At 37.5% G+C, this 14,871-nt stretch overlaps 1 protein-coding gene across 1 annotated transcript in view; it reads left to right on the top strand.

Moving 5' to 3' along the window:
* CENPE (centromere protein E) overlaps window positions 1-14,597 on the top strand; it is a 39,214-nt gene extending 24,617 nt beyond the window's left edge. The window contains exons 26-39 of the mRNA XM_039702007.1: window positions 206-415; window positions 942-1,241; window positions 1,344-1,502; window positions 2,264-2,521; window positions 5,717-5,929; window positions 7,108-7,317; window positions 7,838-8,047; window positions 9,114-9,335; window positions 9,967-10,170; window positions 10,746-10,858; window positions 11,354-11,451; window positions 12,035-12,194; window positions 12,608-12,870; window positions 13,680-14,597. Coding sequence (XP_039557941.1) covers window positions 206-415; window positions 942-1,241; window positions 1,344-1,502; window positions 2,264-2,521; window positions 5,717-5,929; window positions 7,108-7,317; window positions 7,838-8,047; window positions 9,114-9,335; window positions 9,967-10,170; window positions 10,746-10,858; window positions 11,354-11,451; window positions 12,035-12,194; window positions 12,608-12,870; window positions 13,680-13,777 — 2,718 coding nt within the window. The 3' untranslated portion in view covers window positions 13,778-14,597. The remainder of the gene's footprint in view (window positions 1-205; window positions 416-941; window positions 1,242-1,343; window positions 1,503-2,263; window positions 2,522-5,716; window positions 5,930-7,107; window positions 7,318-7,837; window positions 8,048-9,113; window positions 9,336-9,966; window positions 10,171-10,745; window positions 10,859-11,353; window positions 11,452-12,034; window positions 12,195-12,607; window positions 12,871-13,679) is intronic.
* The last annotated feature ends 274 nt before the right edge of the window (window positions 14,598-14,871 follow it).

The following is a 14,871-nucleotide window of genomic DNA, read 5'->3' as shown; positions in this document are numbered from 1 at the left end:
GGCTGATTTATATTTGAAATAGAAATGTCATGATTTGTAACAGTCCCAATGAGAAGTGTAACACATGATTGTGAATGGCATGTCAGATCCCAACGTATCACAGAAGCTGGTTATAAGCACTGTAGGAGAATGAATCAAACAAAATTTGGCATTTGATTTTTATACTGAATTGATGAAAATGCTGCCTTTTCATATTTTTTAACAGATCTCAGAAATGAGAGAAGAAATTAAAATCATCACAGCAGAGAGAGATCAGCTTGCTGAGGAAAAATTAGGAAGTAACAACTGTAGAGAAAGTGACCAGCTTCAGGTGCAAAAGGAACAAATCAATTTCCTTACTCAAGAGAACCGTTCATTGCAGGAGAAGCTGGACAGTTTACTTTTGAAAAGAGAGGAGTCTGGGGAAGGAACTTTGGTAATTATGCTGAAGCTGTAATGGGAAGCTTTCTTATTTAAACTTGCACTTAAGTGAAATAATTGCAAGACACACTGAAAGAAAAGGGTCGTAGTACTTGACTGCACCTCATTAAACTCCAAGTTTATTGTGGTTTACTTGAGATAGAGGCCACCAATATTGTTTATATAAATAAATATATATATATATGGACATCTACTGGAGAATGACTATAAATAGAATATTAATGTGATACAGGATAGTAATTATCTGTACTAATCTCCACAGGAATCTTCTATAATTAGGCAGATCAATATGAAAACTCCTTATCTGAAGTGGGTGGTTTGGCTCTTCTAGAGCATAGGTAGAACTGACTTTTTCCTGGCACTAAAAGGGACATTGCAAATCACACGTCTTGTAATTGGATATGCTGACTACACTTCTGTGTGTGTGCTTTTATAGCAGTACCTCCGATTGTTGTACATAATCAACCTGTCAAAGGCATCAGATTTTTCCTAAAGCTGCTTTCTGAATGTGTTTATTTCAGTCTCTTACAAAACAGCTACCACAGATTCAAGGACAATCCATGGAGCAAGAGTTATTTCTTCTGAGAGAAGAGCTGAGCCAGGCACTACAGAAATTGCATGAAATGGAGGAAGCAAAGGCCAGTGAATATCAAGGGGAATCTGAAAAAATGGAGAGAACAGATGTTATTCCAAAACCATATGACTGCCAGGAAGTCAGTGCCCAGACAGAAGGAGATGGTGATGATTTTAAAATGCAACTGGAAAATCTCCAGAAAGAGAGAGACCAGCTAAGAGAAACGCTACAGGAAATGATTAGCAAGGTAATAAAAGTAGTTCTCTTCCCCTAGGAGAAGCTCTAGTAGATTGGTCTTAGCTTTTGCAAGTGTTGTTCAGGTGTTAATGCACTTTAATTGTGTCCAAAGAACTCGGAGATGCAGGAGGAGTTGAGATGTACTTGTGAAGCTCTTGGACAACATCAGGAGCAGATTGTGGAGCTGACAGGAAGAATTGCAGAGAAAGAAAACCAGATCTTGAGGGCGCAAGAGGAATTGAAGGAAAAAACTGATGAACTGCAGCAGAAGGTCAGAAGCAGTTTTGTCAAGAAGATTGCAATTTCTGCTGGCTTTGGCAGCCGATGAATACTGCAGACTTTGCTTTGTAGAGCTCCAGTAGATGTAAAAAAGAAACCCTTTATTTATAACTAAATGTATCTTGGTGCTGAATGAATATTATTTAGAATGAAAAATGCAATGTGACTTCTGTGCATTTGCCCAGTTCTAAAATTTTATGTATTCTGACAATGTAATTCTGAAGATCGTTGAGCAACATTAGGAGAGCTTAGCTCATTATTTAATTTATTACACTATTAAGAAATTTGTTCTCTACTTTTTGTTTTCATGTCTGAAGCCAGTGTAGATGGTAGGCTTCATTTTAATGTATAGGAATTTCTCCTACATACTGTGGATAAAGCAACTGAGGAATTTTTATGGATTTAGAATGTCTTGCTTGTTTTTCCACATTTTACTTCTGCCTTCCACTGAGACAGTAGCACTGACATTTGATTGGCTTTTAAAGAGAATCATTATCTTTTTTGAAGTCCTATAGCAGGAAACCACTGGGGATGTTTTCCTTAAAACAATCCATTTATAACAACCCCTATCTACGGACAGTGCTTTGAATGGTGATCCAATAACACTCTTCAATCCAAACCTCATTGCTGGGACAAGAAAGTTTACGAACTTATAACATTACTGGTTGTTTTGTCTCCAGAGCATCAAATTATTTTTGCCCGTGCAAGAGGTGCTTATGAATACAAATACTGGTTTGGTTTTGGTCTTTCCAGCTTTCTGAAGTCACTGAGAACCTGACTCGTGTCTCAGCTGAGTACAGTGACCTCCTGGCAGAAAAGCAACAAACTGAAGGGGCAATGAGTGAGCAAGTGTGTCAGCAGCTTGAGAGAATCACTTCACTTAACAAGGAGAAGGAAGAGCTTCAGCAAATGGTAGAGACTTGTAAAGAAAGGGAAGAACACTTGTTGAAGGTTCAGAGGCAATCAGAGATATCGGCAGACAGCCTGACAAGCAAGGTGAGGACTTTTGGTGTTTAGTCACTATTTTGTATTCTAATGTTTTGTCACTGGTGTGCCAAACTCTTGCTCCATTGAAATTCTATTTAATTTTTAGTTCTTAGAGCATCATTTTTGTGGTTGGCAAAGAAACATGATCATGGACAAAGGATTTTTTCTGAGTTTCTTTACTGAAATGACCAAGTTTTTCTTCTACTTATCTCAGACTTGTAACCCATTGGATTGGTCCTTCTTTGGAATGAATGTGAATTTATCTGCTGAGGATATATTCAATACAGTAATCAGTAAACATACCTTCCAGCTTTTGAAAAGGCACTGTGTAGACAGTATGAACTTAACTGCGTTTTAAATCCTTGGTGATTTGCTCTCAAAGGCGCAAGGGGAATTAAAGGACAAAACTGATGAACTGCGGCCGAAGGTCAGAAGCAGTTTTGTCAAGAGAATTGCAGTTACTGCTGGGTTTCGCAGCCCATGCCTACTGAAAACTTGAGTTTGTAGGGCTCCAGTAGATGTACTGAAGAAACCCACTATTTACTCTTGATGCTGAATGACCAAATATTATTTAGATTCAACAACACACGTTAACCTCTCCTTTTTCTCAGGCTTAAATTTTATACATTCAATAATGTTATTTATCTATCTAATACTGAAGATCCTTGAGCAACTTTAGGAGAGCTTATCTTATTCTTTAATTCATTAGACTATTATAAATTTGTTTTCTATGTTTTGTTTTCATGTCTGAAGCTTGTGTGGATTTTAGGCTTCTTTCTAATGTATAGGAATGTCCCACATGGATACAGCAACCGAGGCATTTTTATGGATTTAGAATGTCTTGCTCTTTTTCCACATTTTACATTTGCCTTCCACTGAGACAGTAGCATGGACATTTGATTGGCTTTTAAGTAAATATTTGTCTTTTTTAGCTTAACTATATCAGTAAACCACTGGGGATGTTTTCCTTAAAACCATCCATTTACAATAACCCTATCTACAGACAGTGCTTTTGAATGGTGATCCAATAACACTCTTCAATCCAGACCACATTGATGGGACAAGGAAGTTTAGGAACTTGTAACTGGTTGTTTTGTCTCCAGAGCATCAAATTTCCCTGGGCAGCCTGTTCCAGTACTTGGCAGCCTTTTCAATTCAGAAATTTTCCCTAATAACCAGTCTCAACCTCCCTTAGTGCAACTTATGACATGTTACTGGAGAGAAGAGGCCACCCCCCAAGTAGAGTGGTATGGTCTTCCCGCAGTCTCCTTTTCTCCAGGCTAAAACACCCCCAACTCCCTCACCCACACCATAGGACTTGTGTCCAGACCCTTCCCTAGCTCCGTTGCCTTCCTCTGGACACAACCCAGCACCACAATGTTCTTTTTGTACTGAGGGGCCCAGAACTGAACACAGGATTTGAGGTGTGGCCTTGCTAGTGCCGATCCCTTTCCTAGTCCTGCTGGCCATACTATTCCTGACACAAGCCAGGATGCCCTTGGCCACTGGGGCACATGCTGGCTCATGTTCTGCCAGCTGATGACCAGCACCCCCAGGCCCTTTCCTGCTGGGAAGCTTTCCAGACACTATTCCCTCCAGCCTGGAGCACTGCATGAGGAGTGTTGCAACCTGGCAGTTCCTCTTGTTGAACCTCAAACAGAAGCTCTTTGCCACTTTGGTTTTGTAAAATCCCCCCAAATCCTCCCTTCCATTACTCCCTATCAAATAATAAATTGGAGTTAAATTAATTCGATTAAAGCACTTGTGCCCTCATACGAGGAATTCCTCAGACCTTTGGTTAGTTAGCTATCCTGAGTACATTTTGTTACAGATACAAGAGTAGCTAGTAACCTACTGAAAGCCAAAATAAACCAGGATTTAGCAACGTGTATTGTTGCATATAGGTCAAGCATTATAAAATAAGGGCCTTGTTACACTTGTAAAATCATGGCTCAGCCTGCTACTTCAGCTGAGTAAAAGGGAACCATGGGAGAGTGACCCAGCTGGAATAGGGTTAGAGAGACATGAGAGACGAGCTGTATGACTGCTGCATGTCCACATTGTGGTGGTTGGTTGACTTGGGCTTGTTGTGCCTTAAAACTACATAAACTGATAACCAGCTAACTGTTTAAAAAGGCCTGGGTTTTGCAATAAAAGGCTCTCCTTTGCACTGCCTGGGGCCTCTGTGTTGCTCTGCATCATCACATCTGGTGTCCAAATGACGAGAAATAAAATTCAATTAAATTAATTACATTGAAATAAAATTACAGTGAAAAAGTAAACTACAGCCAACAACAAAGCCCTGCAAACCCAAAATACCAAATTACAATGAAGAACTAAACTACAACTCAAAACAAACCCTTACAACCTTCAAACTGCAAAGAGCAGAGCTCAAACTCTACTACAACAACATAGAATCTTCTTTACTAACCACAACCCAACAGAAAACAAAATACTTACACATCTTAGAAAGTTAAATCATAATGAAGGAAGTTAACATCAGCTGATCCCTTTTAAGGGCACTTTCCCCTTCTGACTTCTGTAATAGATGGGACTTTGCCTCTTCCCAATGTTCTGTTGTTGTTACTGTGAGGTGAAGAGTTAAGAAAACTGGTGAATCTTGGTTCTTTCAACTAAGAACCAATGATGGAGGGAGTATGTCAGGGGAGTTTTATACTTTATTTAAAATGCATAACAGACATAATTAAACATGATTCTGGAGTTGCAGGTTACTGGGTCTTCAAGCCTGTAGCAGTACTGAGCCTGCTCACTGCTTGTTCACACCTTCTTTTCATGGCAGAGTGCTAGGACCCACTTCATGAGCCCTTTCCTTCAAAAAGGGAGAAGCAGATAGACCTGGGAGTCCATCCTGACAGAAGGCCAGCTGGCAAACTTGTAAACAGGCAGTAATTTTTTTTCCTGCTTGATTTATAAGTCTTGATGTGGCCAGACAATCTAAACCACAAAGACAATTTGAGCTTGTGAAATTATTTGCTGGAAATCTATGAAATTATCTGGGTTTGTGCCTGGATTAGTGTTTTTGTCATATCTCTGTGGCAAGTCAAAACTGAAGTCTTAATCATAATAATTTTTCATGTTATAAAGCTGGTACATACTGTAGGGGTTAGTCCTGGAGTCAGGTAATTTATTTTATGTTTCTGTTTATAGCTAATCACAGTTTTCCTTATGAATTAATTGATTTGTTTCACTTTCATTTAGGAGCTTCTTGAGAAATTCCCAAGTATGAGGGAGAGATATGAATGTCTGTCTACAGTGTCTCTTAAGCTGAGGAGTGAACTGAACAGTCAGAAAGCACTGATAGCTGCGATACTGCCTCAGCTCACACTGGAGCAGAGTAAACAAATCAAAACACTTCAAACTAAAAATGAGGCAATCAACAGTCGTCTCCAGAGGTTATTGACCAAATTGAAGGTACCAACTTAAAATGCTGAATATGTGGATGCTTCATATTGCTTGGTTTTGGGTATTTTTAAATAAGCTCTCAATAGTAACAGCTAGGATTTTATATACTTTAGCTTTGGGATTTGAGAATTCATACATTGGAGAAAATAAGTGGATAGTAATTGCTTTACAATCTTAGACAACTAGAACTACTTAGTTATGTAAATCAAACTTAGTTTTTAACTGTAGTTCAGCTGCTTTGCACAGAATTATTTCATTAATATTATTCCATTTTAATTGGAAAATGAAATTTCCCTTCTGTACTCTAAATCAAATAATAGATGACTAAGTATGCATTTCTCTATGGGGGAAAAAGACATGCAAGATGGCTTGGAGATGCATGCATGCTTGCTCTGAAAAGCTGCCCAGGTAGTTTGATTTTACAGCCTTGAAGATCTTCCCCAGTTTGGGATCAGTTTCTCCCCTGTACTAAAATTATTAGCAAAAAAATTAAGGGTAGTTGGGAAAGAATTCCTGTTAATGTATGCAGAAGTACAGTAACTGGCAGAGTTTTTTCTGTCTCTAAGGGCTGGGGTTTTTTTGGTTGGAGCATGGAAACATGCACAGGCCTGGAGAGAGAGGGTGAGGTTCTTGAGAATCAGTGATGTCTACAAATATCCATTAACTTGGAAGCTGAACTAATATTCCAAAGGGCCTCATACTTAACACAGCCATTTTACATTTAAGTTTTTCCACAGATGGCTTTTAACTTCCATGGTTAAAGATGTTTAATATTCAACTAGTGAGCTCTGCTAGAATAAAGTTTTAAATCGGCACGGTGATATTATTCTCATAGATCATCTGCACCTTTCACAACTCCAAGAGAAAATAAATATAACAAAGAAAACTTTACTTTGTTTTTCAAGGTTTAGATTTGTGGGAGTCTGTCTAGAGCCTTTTAGACTTCTTGGCTTTTTTGGGGGCTACAAAAAATAGCATACTGGAAAAGTGCTGTCTCAGCTAAAACCTTTACATGCCATTACCGTAATGCACCTGTGAAGCTGATTTTCTTAGTCATGTGTTAATTATCCTGGACATTTAGAGGCTCAGAGAGTAAATAGATTAAATTATAAAATACTGTATTTTAGCTGGATGTAGGGTACCATTTTAAAACAGGCTCACTGATGCATCCCATGTTTCTGCAACAGGTTCTGTTCAGCTGTGCTTGCACAAAGAGAAGAGAGTACCACACTACTGTTCACAGGTATGCAATGGAATTGCTTGAGGAAAAGAGAAAACAAGATCACCTACAATCCCAGATTCAATGTCTAAGGAAGATGAATTTGAAGCAGAATGAAGTATCATCGCAAGAGTTAAACAGCTGTGAAGGGCTGCAGAGTTTGCACTTGGATGCAGAGGTAATATTTGGGGGAAAAATAGACAATAAAAACTCATTCTAAGGCATGGGGTCATGTGGTGGGAATCTAATGGCAGAGGATTTATCAATTAAAACTTTTTTTAAGGGGGGGTGAAGGAATAGGTATGTTTTTTATGCTGCCAGGTCTAATAAGAGGATTTTGCTTCATAAAGCCGCTGAAAATAAAATTAATAGCTTAGAAACTAGTGGGAATGTTATTTACTTATTTGCCCTTTACAGTGCATACCATCCAATACCAAGATGACTTGTTCTAAAGCAATGGAATAAACTTTTGCTAATAAGCACTTTTCCCCCTTTCCACCTGCCCCACAAACGTAGACTGTCTTCTTGCTTTCCCAATAGGGTGTAATTTTAAGTCTAGCAAAACTCCTTTTATATGATAATTGGATGCTAAAACAGCCTTCCTGCTATACTGATAGCTGAGAGGACAGAAGGTATATTTAGACATGTGATAATCAGACCAGTACTTAAATTTTAATTCCTCTCTTTTTTTTTTTAAGAGCATTGTCAAAGATGTATCAGAAATGGAAAATGAACTTCTCTGCATAGAAGCAGAGTTAGAGCAGGAAGAAAGTGCTAGAAAAGAAACAATACAGTTCTGGGAAGCTTGTTCAGGAACTCACTGGGATGCAGAGGAGCTGAAAGAAGAACTAAAGAAAGATAATGAAAGACTCTTGCAAGTCTTTGAATTCTGGTCTCCTAAAGTAAAGGTAAAAGTCAATGTTATAGAATCGGAAATGTATTTTGTGTAAGCACTTTGCTATGGACTTTTTGATGGACAAAACACAAAAAGAGGTTCTTAAATGATCATTCATTTATTATCAGCACTCACTCATACTTTTACCTGTAAGACGTAGGAATACTTAAAAGATTTTTCAAGATTTTTTAAACTTGAAAACTTGTTTTCTAAAAGACTTTCTAGGTAATAAGTGGGAGTAGGGTTGTTTATTTGGGGTTTTATTAGTCTGAATTCTGGAAAATGTTGCTTTTCTTGCCAAACTTTATCAAAACTACTATAGCCATTTTTGAAACTCAGTTAAATTTCTACTCCTTTCTTTCTTATGCTTACTGCTTGCCTCTTGGAAACATGGACAGCATTTTTCAGGGTTTAGTGCATCATGAACACCATTTGACAAGACTTCAACTTTCTGATTAAATCTTAAGTTTAGCCTATTTTTAAAAGTTTCTTCTGTAGAGTCAATAGTCAGTCTTGACTTTTTTGGGATTTTGCAGTGTTGGCAAGTTTTTGAAAGAATTCCCTGACCCTAATATTATGTGGATAAAAGCTTTTAACAAACAAACAAAAATCTAGTCTACATTGTCATTTCCTGACAATTGTGAAACTTTTATTTATTTGGCATGTTAAACACATGGATTTCTAGAATAGTCCAATGGGTAGGTTTAATTTCCTTTAGTCAGTGAATATGTTCTAGTAAGAAAAATCTGTGAAAAATTATGGTTTTCTTCTTTTCAAGAAGTCTTCCCAATGTAGTTCCTTTTGTTTCTCTAATATTAGAGTTTGAGTTAGTGCATTGCAGGCTTACCAGTATTTCTGCATTATCATCTTCTCTTGTGCCCCTTCCTGCTTCCCTTTCTTCTGTAAATGAACGTGTTCTTTGAGTGATAATGATACTATTTCTGACAGCAAGCACTGTCAAATGGGGCACTGAAACAAGAATGTGAAAATAACACAGGCTAAGGTACTTCCTGTTTCTTCACTTGCCATATTTCTAGCAGATTAAAAAATTATTTAAAATTATTCTGTGTGATTTTCAGATACTCCTTGAACTTTGTTCAGAGCTGGATGCCAGAACTGCTGATTATAGTAAAAATGCTGATGTTGAATTAAAACAGAGAAAGGAGAAAAATGAAGAGTTGCTTCAGGATCTAAACACTCTAAAAGAAAAACTGACCCCTGGTGGCTCTGCCAGTCTAGCATTAGAAGAAGAAAATTACAGGCTTCATAATAAATTAAAGGCTGCAGAAGAAGATAAAAAGGTACCAATACTTGCTTCTAAGGACAACTTCTTTGATGTTTGCTTTCTAAGGGAGAGTACTCCAAACTGAACATAGGGATTGATGACAACTGTAAATCTGAGCCACCACAATACAAACAGAGTACACTTTTAGTAGCTCGTTTATTTCCAAAGTGGAATTTTGAGCTCTTGCCTGCAACATGATTATTTTAATGGCCTGATTTCTGTACACAAATAGATGTTCACTTCAGAAATTCATATGAAAGCTCTTATTTACTTTTGAAGTATTGACTTTAATAGGGCGATACTCTTGATGTTTCTTGTAAATTTATGGTATTCACTCTGTCAGACATGAAGATGGAGAAGAATTCTCTATTTAATCACAGGAATTGAGAACTCATTTTTTATGCCACAGTTATCCCTCTCCAAAGCACTTTTTCTTTTCTTAGACTTGAGTGTTCTAGACTATTAAAAGGTGACATGAAACAGTGACCTGGACATGAAGTGTTGCCATAGAGCCTGTAGTGTTGATTTCTTTTTTGTGTGTGGTTTGGTTTTTTGCTAGTTCTTGCTAAAAATATGACCACGTGCTGTTACTGTTACTATCTTTTGAAATAACTGCTCATAACTGGTTGATTAATATGTCTCAATAGGCTATGAAAGTAAAAATTCAGAAGTTAGAAAATGTAATAAATGAAGTAGGAGACAGTGTCAAAGAGAGAGATGAGAAGATAAGCAAGTTACAAGCACAGATGAGAATAAGAACAGAGACAAGTGAGCTCACCCAACTGCAAGCCAAACTGAATGAGATGGATAATTGCCTCAGGACTGCCTTAGCAGAGAAGCAGAGTCTTCAGGTATGAGCAAAATACTTCACTCTTCTCTTTCTCCTCCGATGGAAGACACAAAGCATGCTTGACAACAGTTGTAGGTGAAACTCAAGTCTCTGTAGTCAATGTATTTGTTCTGTATGGCATTCCTAGAGTAAATTCCACTTGCTTGTTGAATAGACAATTTCACATTCTACCAGTGCAACATTTAGAATCCAAATTATGATACTAGAAACTAAATGTGTCACTTGTATGTGATGAATTTCTGAAACACTTAAAACATTTTAAAACTTTTAAACTGAAGCATGAACTATTTACTCAGTGTGATATATATGCACACTACTTTAAAATTCCCAGATTTAGTCTGCACAGAAGTCAGCAAAACTTGCCAAAATATGGTTGCATGTAATACACAAGATTAGGATACCAACTGCTACTATAGTGCTAGTTGGTAAAGTGAGCCACCTTAGTGAAAAATAGCTTCCTGCACTTGATCTTGTCCTGCAAAATCTAGCAGATCATAGTAAAGATACAAGGTAAGCAACCCTTAATTTCATTGCTAAGTAAAAAGCCCTTATTTTTACTAAATATTTTATTTTCAGGCAAAATTAGATAAAGGTGCTGAGCTGTACAAAGAAGAAATTGACCATCTCAAAACACAATTGGTAAAAAGTGATCTGGAAAGAATGAAACAATCCAACTTCTTTGAAGTGAAGTAAGTTCATATTTTATTTTCTTACAATTTTCAACTACTTCAAACTTAGCTTCTACTTTGCTCTTTTCCCACGTAATAAGAAGTAAGCATTCAGCCTGAGCTGTTGTAAGTTTTTATGGTGATTTTAGAGAAAGTAAAATCTATACGCACCTTGGGTTGCTTACAAAACTTCTTCCCTATACACCCACCAAAATTTCTCAATCAACCGTGTTCAGCCATAAATTAAATAACTGTTCTCACAAAAGAAGGCAAGGGGAAAGCAATAACTGAAAGCACTTTCTACTTCACTAGAGAGAAGGGATACACCACAAATAATTAGTCTAACTTTTGGGTGCACGTTATCTAAAATCTGACTGACAACCAGGTTTATGTAGTTTTTCTTGTATAACATGGGTGTATCTTGTATTTGATAGCTCATTAGAATTCAACTGAAAGTGTAATAACTATTAAACTGAGATTTTCTGATTTTTTTCCCTCCCTTCCTGCTTCATATAGTCTTCGTAATTATAAAGCCACTGCAGAACACCAAGAACAACAGTTAAAAAAGCTAAAGGAAGAACTGAGAAGAGCACGCCAAGAGCAAGATGTTACTGGTATTTACCCAATGTGATATATTCAAGATAAATAGAAGGGACTCTTTCATGTTAAACACGGAGTTTTGAGGTTAAATGTTTGAAGACCAGATTGAGATGCAGGCTTTGTATTCAAAGGGTATGAGGAGAACTGGGTGCATGCATTGGAAGATGAGGTAGAAAGTAGATTATATTAGCTGCATATGAACTGCATTAGAATTACAGCAGCTCTTGTGTTTTTCTCCAGCCATGTTTGCCCTTGTGGAGGGATAAGCTGCAGTGATGGTAGCTCATGTTGCCACTTTCTCCTTGACATATGAATACCTAGTTCTAATCAAAGCTATGACATACCTGGAACAATAACTACTTTACCTCTAAATGGCCCAGTGAAGAATCTGTCATGTTTCTTAATATCTCCCTGGCAGTGTGAATACTGGGAGGTGTATTTTGTGTGGAAAAAAGAGTAACTGTTGTAATGCCTCTTGTAACTCAGTGAAGTTTCACATATAAGACCACAAGAAGGAATAGGCTAAAAAATGTATCGGTTTGGTTTTAAGCACTCTCCAAATAATGCACACACATAATGTATAAATCTGTTTTCTAGTGCTGAAAGAAGCAGATCCTCAGCAATCCCAAATACCCCTTACTTGTGGTGGCGGCAGTGGTATTGTGCAGAGCACACAAATACTTGTTCTAAAATCTGAACAAGCCAAGCTACAGAAAGAGAACTTGCAGCTGAAGAAGCAAAACGACCTTCTACTGAGGTAAGTGGACAGCTGACTAGCAGCATGTCAAATAATTTGTTGTATTTACATCATTAGAGTTGGTTTCTGGGAGACCTATTGGAGTGAGTAACCATTAATTTTAGATTTCACATCATAAACCTTTACTTAAAGCTAGTGTTTTATGGCTTATAAAGCCATCAAGGCGTCTTGAACTTTAAATTGCTTGCTTTCTTAAGAATCTTTTAAATTATGGAAGACACACTTGAATTGTATATTGGAAGGAATTTCAGCTTAAAAAAAATCCTCTGAAACCAAGATACACAGCTGTTGTACTGCCATGTCTGTCATACGTCATCTGAAAATACAGGAATTGTCTGTTCTCCAGGAATTTTTTCTTAAAGAAATTGCTTTAAACTCTTCTTAATTGTATGCTGGGGTTCTTTTCTTTGCAGTGATGTACTTCAACTGAAAGAGGAACTCAGGAAATGGAAAGAAAGAGCACTAAAATGGAGAGAACAATCCTCAAGAGAAACTACTCGAGAGACAATACCAAAGTCTCCTAAAAAGGCAGTGTCATATTTCTTTAAAGAGCAAATGCCTTCACCCTGCAAGGAAACTGTTTCTCAGGAAACAGTGACTCAGGACCTACCAAAACCTCTGCCTCTTATTTGTCCAACAAATTTCTTTGATAATTCCAACTGGGGTTTGCTAACAGGTATGTAACACGGTGGGAGAGTCCTATAAAATTTGAAGATGCAAAATGTAAGGGATGGCCTGAGATCTGAAACTTGCATGATGAGTTTTCTTGAATGGTTTGTCATATGACTGTTGAAAAGCTGACAGTCTGAGCTGTGAAGCTTCTGTATGCTCTACAGAATCAAAATACCAAAATGAATCCTTCACCTGCTGCAGAATATACAAACCCTTTTTCCTTTTCTTCAGTGGAAGTGTTGATGAGTGACTTTTAGAAGTGAGTCAGCAAAATATTGTTCTTAGATACCTGGTGCTCTAAAATGTTTTGGTTTTTAACTTTACATTGGTTAAGCACAGATTTCTGGTAAAATTATATAAAGTTAACTGCTGGTTAACTTTTTTAGGAAGTTTTTCAAGGTGGTAGACTTTAGCCTTTGATGTTGCATTTGCTACTCTGCCTGGCTGCAGCTGCAATAATAGCTGTTTTGATGAGAACTTCTATTCCTCAGCCTCACTTCAGATTTCTTATATCTGGCCTGCTGCCTTTTAGTGACCTTCTGCCCTCGTGCTTCTCACAGCTTTCAGAAGGCCCCAGCAAACATGTTGAAGACTAGCCAGTTTTTGAGGTATTAATAGCAGGCTTCCAGAAAAAACACAACTCATTATTGGCTTTGTGATGGCCAACTTGGTAACAGCACAGCTTTCCTCACAACACACAGCTCCTAAGAGGAAAGCTTTCATAGCTGATGTACAAAACACTAATAAAGATTAAATCACTGTATTCCTGCTGCTTGTCTGAGAAAGGCTTTCATGTTCTTGTCTTCTGTACAGATACGCGACCTGCGGGCACAGAGTCCACAGAAGAACATCTTAAGCACTTGTGTGGGACTTCAGACAGAGATAAAGCCCCTGATTGCAGCACCCAGTAAAGATGCTCTGTTGTTAGCTGCCCTTACAGTGCCTACAGCCAAGATCTGCATATACAAAAGAAAATTGCTTCAGGTTAAAAACCATCAGCCTCTTCCATCTTTGCTGTCTTGGAGTTTCTATTTCTCACACCTGGGAAAGCTGGAATATGAGGACAAAGATGGAAAACCAGATGTCCCACAACCTGCTAATCTGCTGATGTTCTGCTTTGGTGTTTTGATGTGGACTTTTTTTGATGGCAAAGAGAGGCTAATGTACTGAAGAAAAAATGGAAACAAGGAATGGATGACAAACTAATTACTGTGAAACTTCTCAATCTCCAACTTTTCATTCTATCATTCCTAGAACAGCCCTTTTCTGGGATGTTGATATTTCTGTCTTCAAAGTGCTGTTGACTTGGCAAGAAATATTTTTTTTGTTTGTTAGCATGTGGTTTTCATACCATACTTCCATTAGGCCAATAGAAACTGCACTTTCATCACAATCTTGACTTCTTTGGACACTGTAACCGAAGTTACTGATCTTCTGTTTGTAGAGCACACAATCAAGGGTTCCTCTTAAACTCCTTAAAAGTTTCTGCAGCTCAGCCAATTGTGGTACCGTGAGTAACTTTGAATTTTGCATCATTTTTCAACACACCTGTCTGAAGTTGTGTATTGGATTCTTTTAAAATAGTAAACAATGGACTTCACACTCTTCTGCTTCTCTAGTGAAGGGAAAACAAACCAGATCATTGTGGCAAGATGGACTCTTTAATTAACCTACTTATCTGTGTTGTGAGACCTACATTTTGTATGTTTTATATAAGAAATTTGAACTTGACAATAAAGTTTGTGTTAAATATATAAAAATAGTTTTGCTGTTCACTTGTGCTATGATCCAAGGATGCTGACTGCAACATTCAGTGTCCAAATGTTACCAAATTACTGTCTTTTATACTGATTTCATCACATCCATCATTATTATTCTTCTTGTCTCTGTCCTCTAAAACCATCTGCAGCAATTACTTGTGCAGAAGTTTACTGTTGTCAGAGTTTTATTTAATTTGAGTCTATCAGAAAATGGTTGAAGTCTAAAACATAGATCCTCCTCCCTT

Source organism: Passer montanus, unplaced genomic scaffold (assembly GCF_014805655.1).
Source record: "Passer montanus isolate IOZ18808 unplaced genomic scaffold, ASM1480565v1 scaffold151, whole genome shotgun sequence".
NCBI lineage: Eukaryota > Metazoa > Chordata > Aves > Passeriformes > Passeridae > Passer > Passer montanus.
This window is presented reverse-complemented; position numbering and strand designations above follow the sequence as displayed.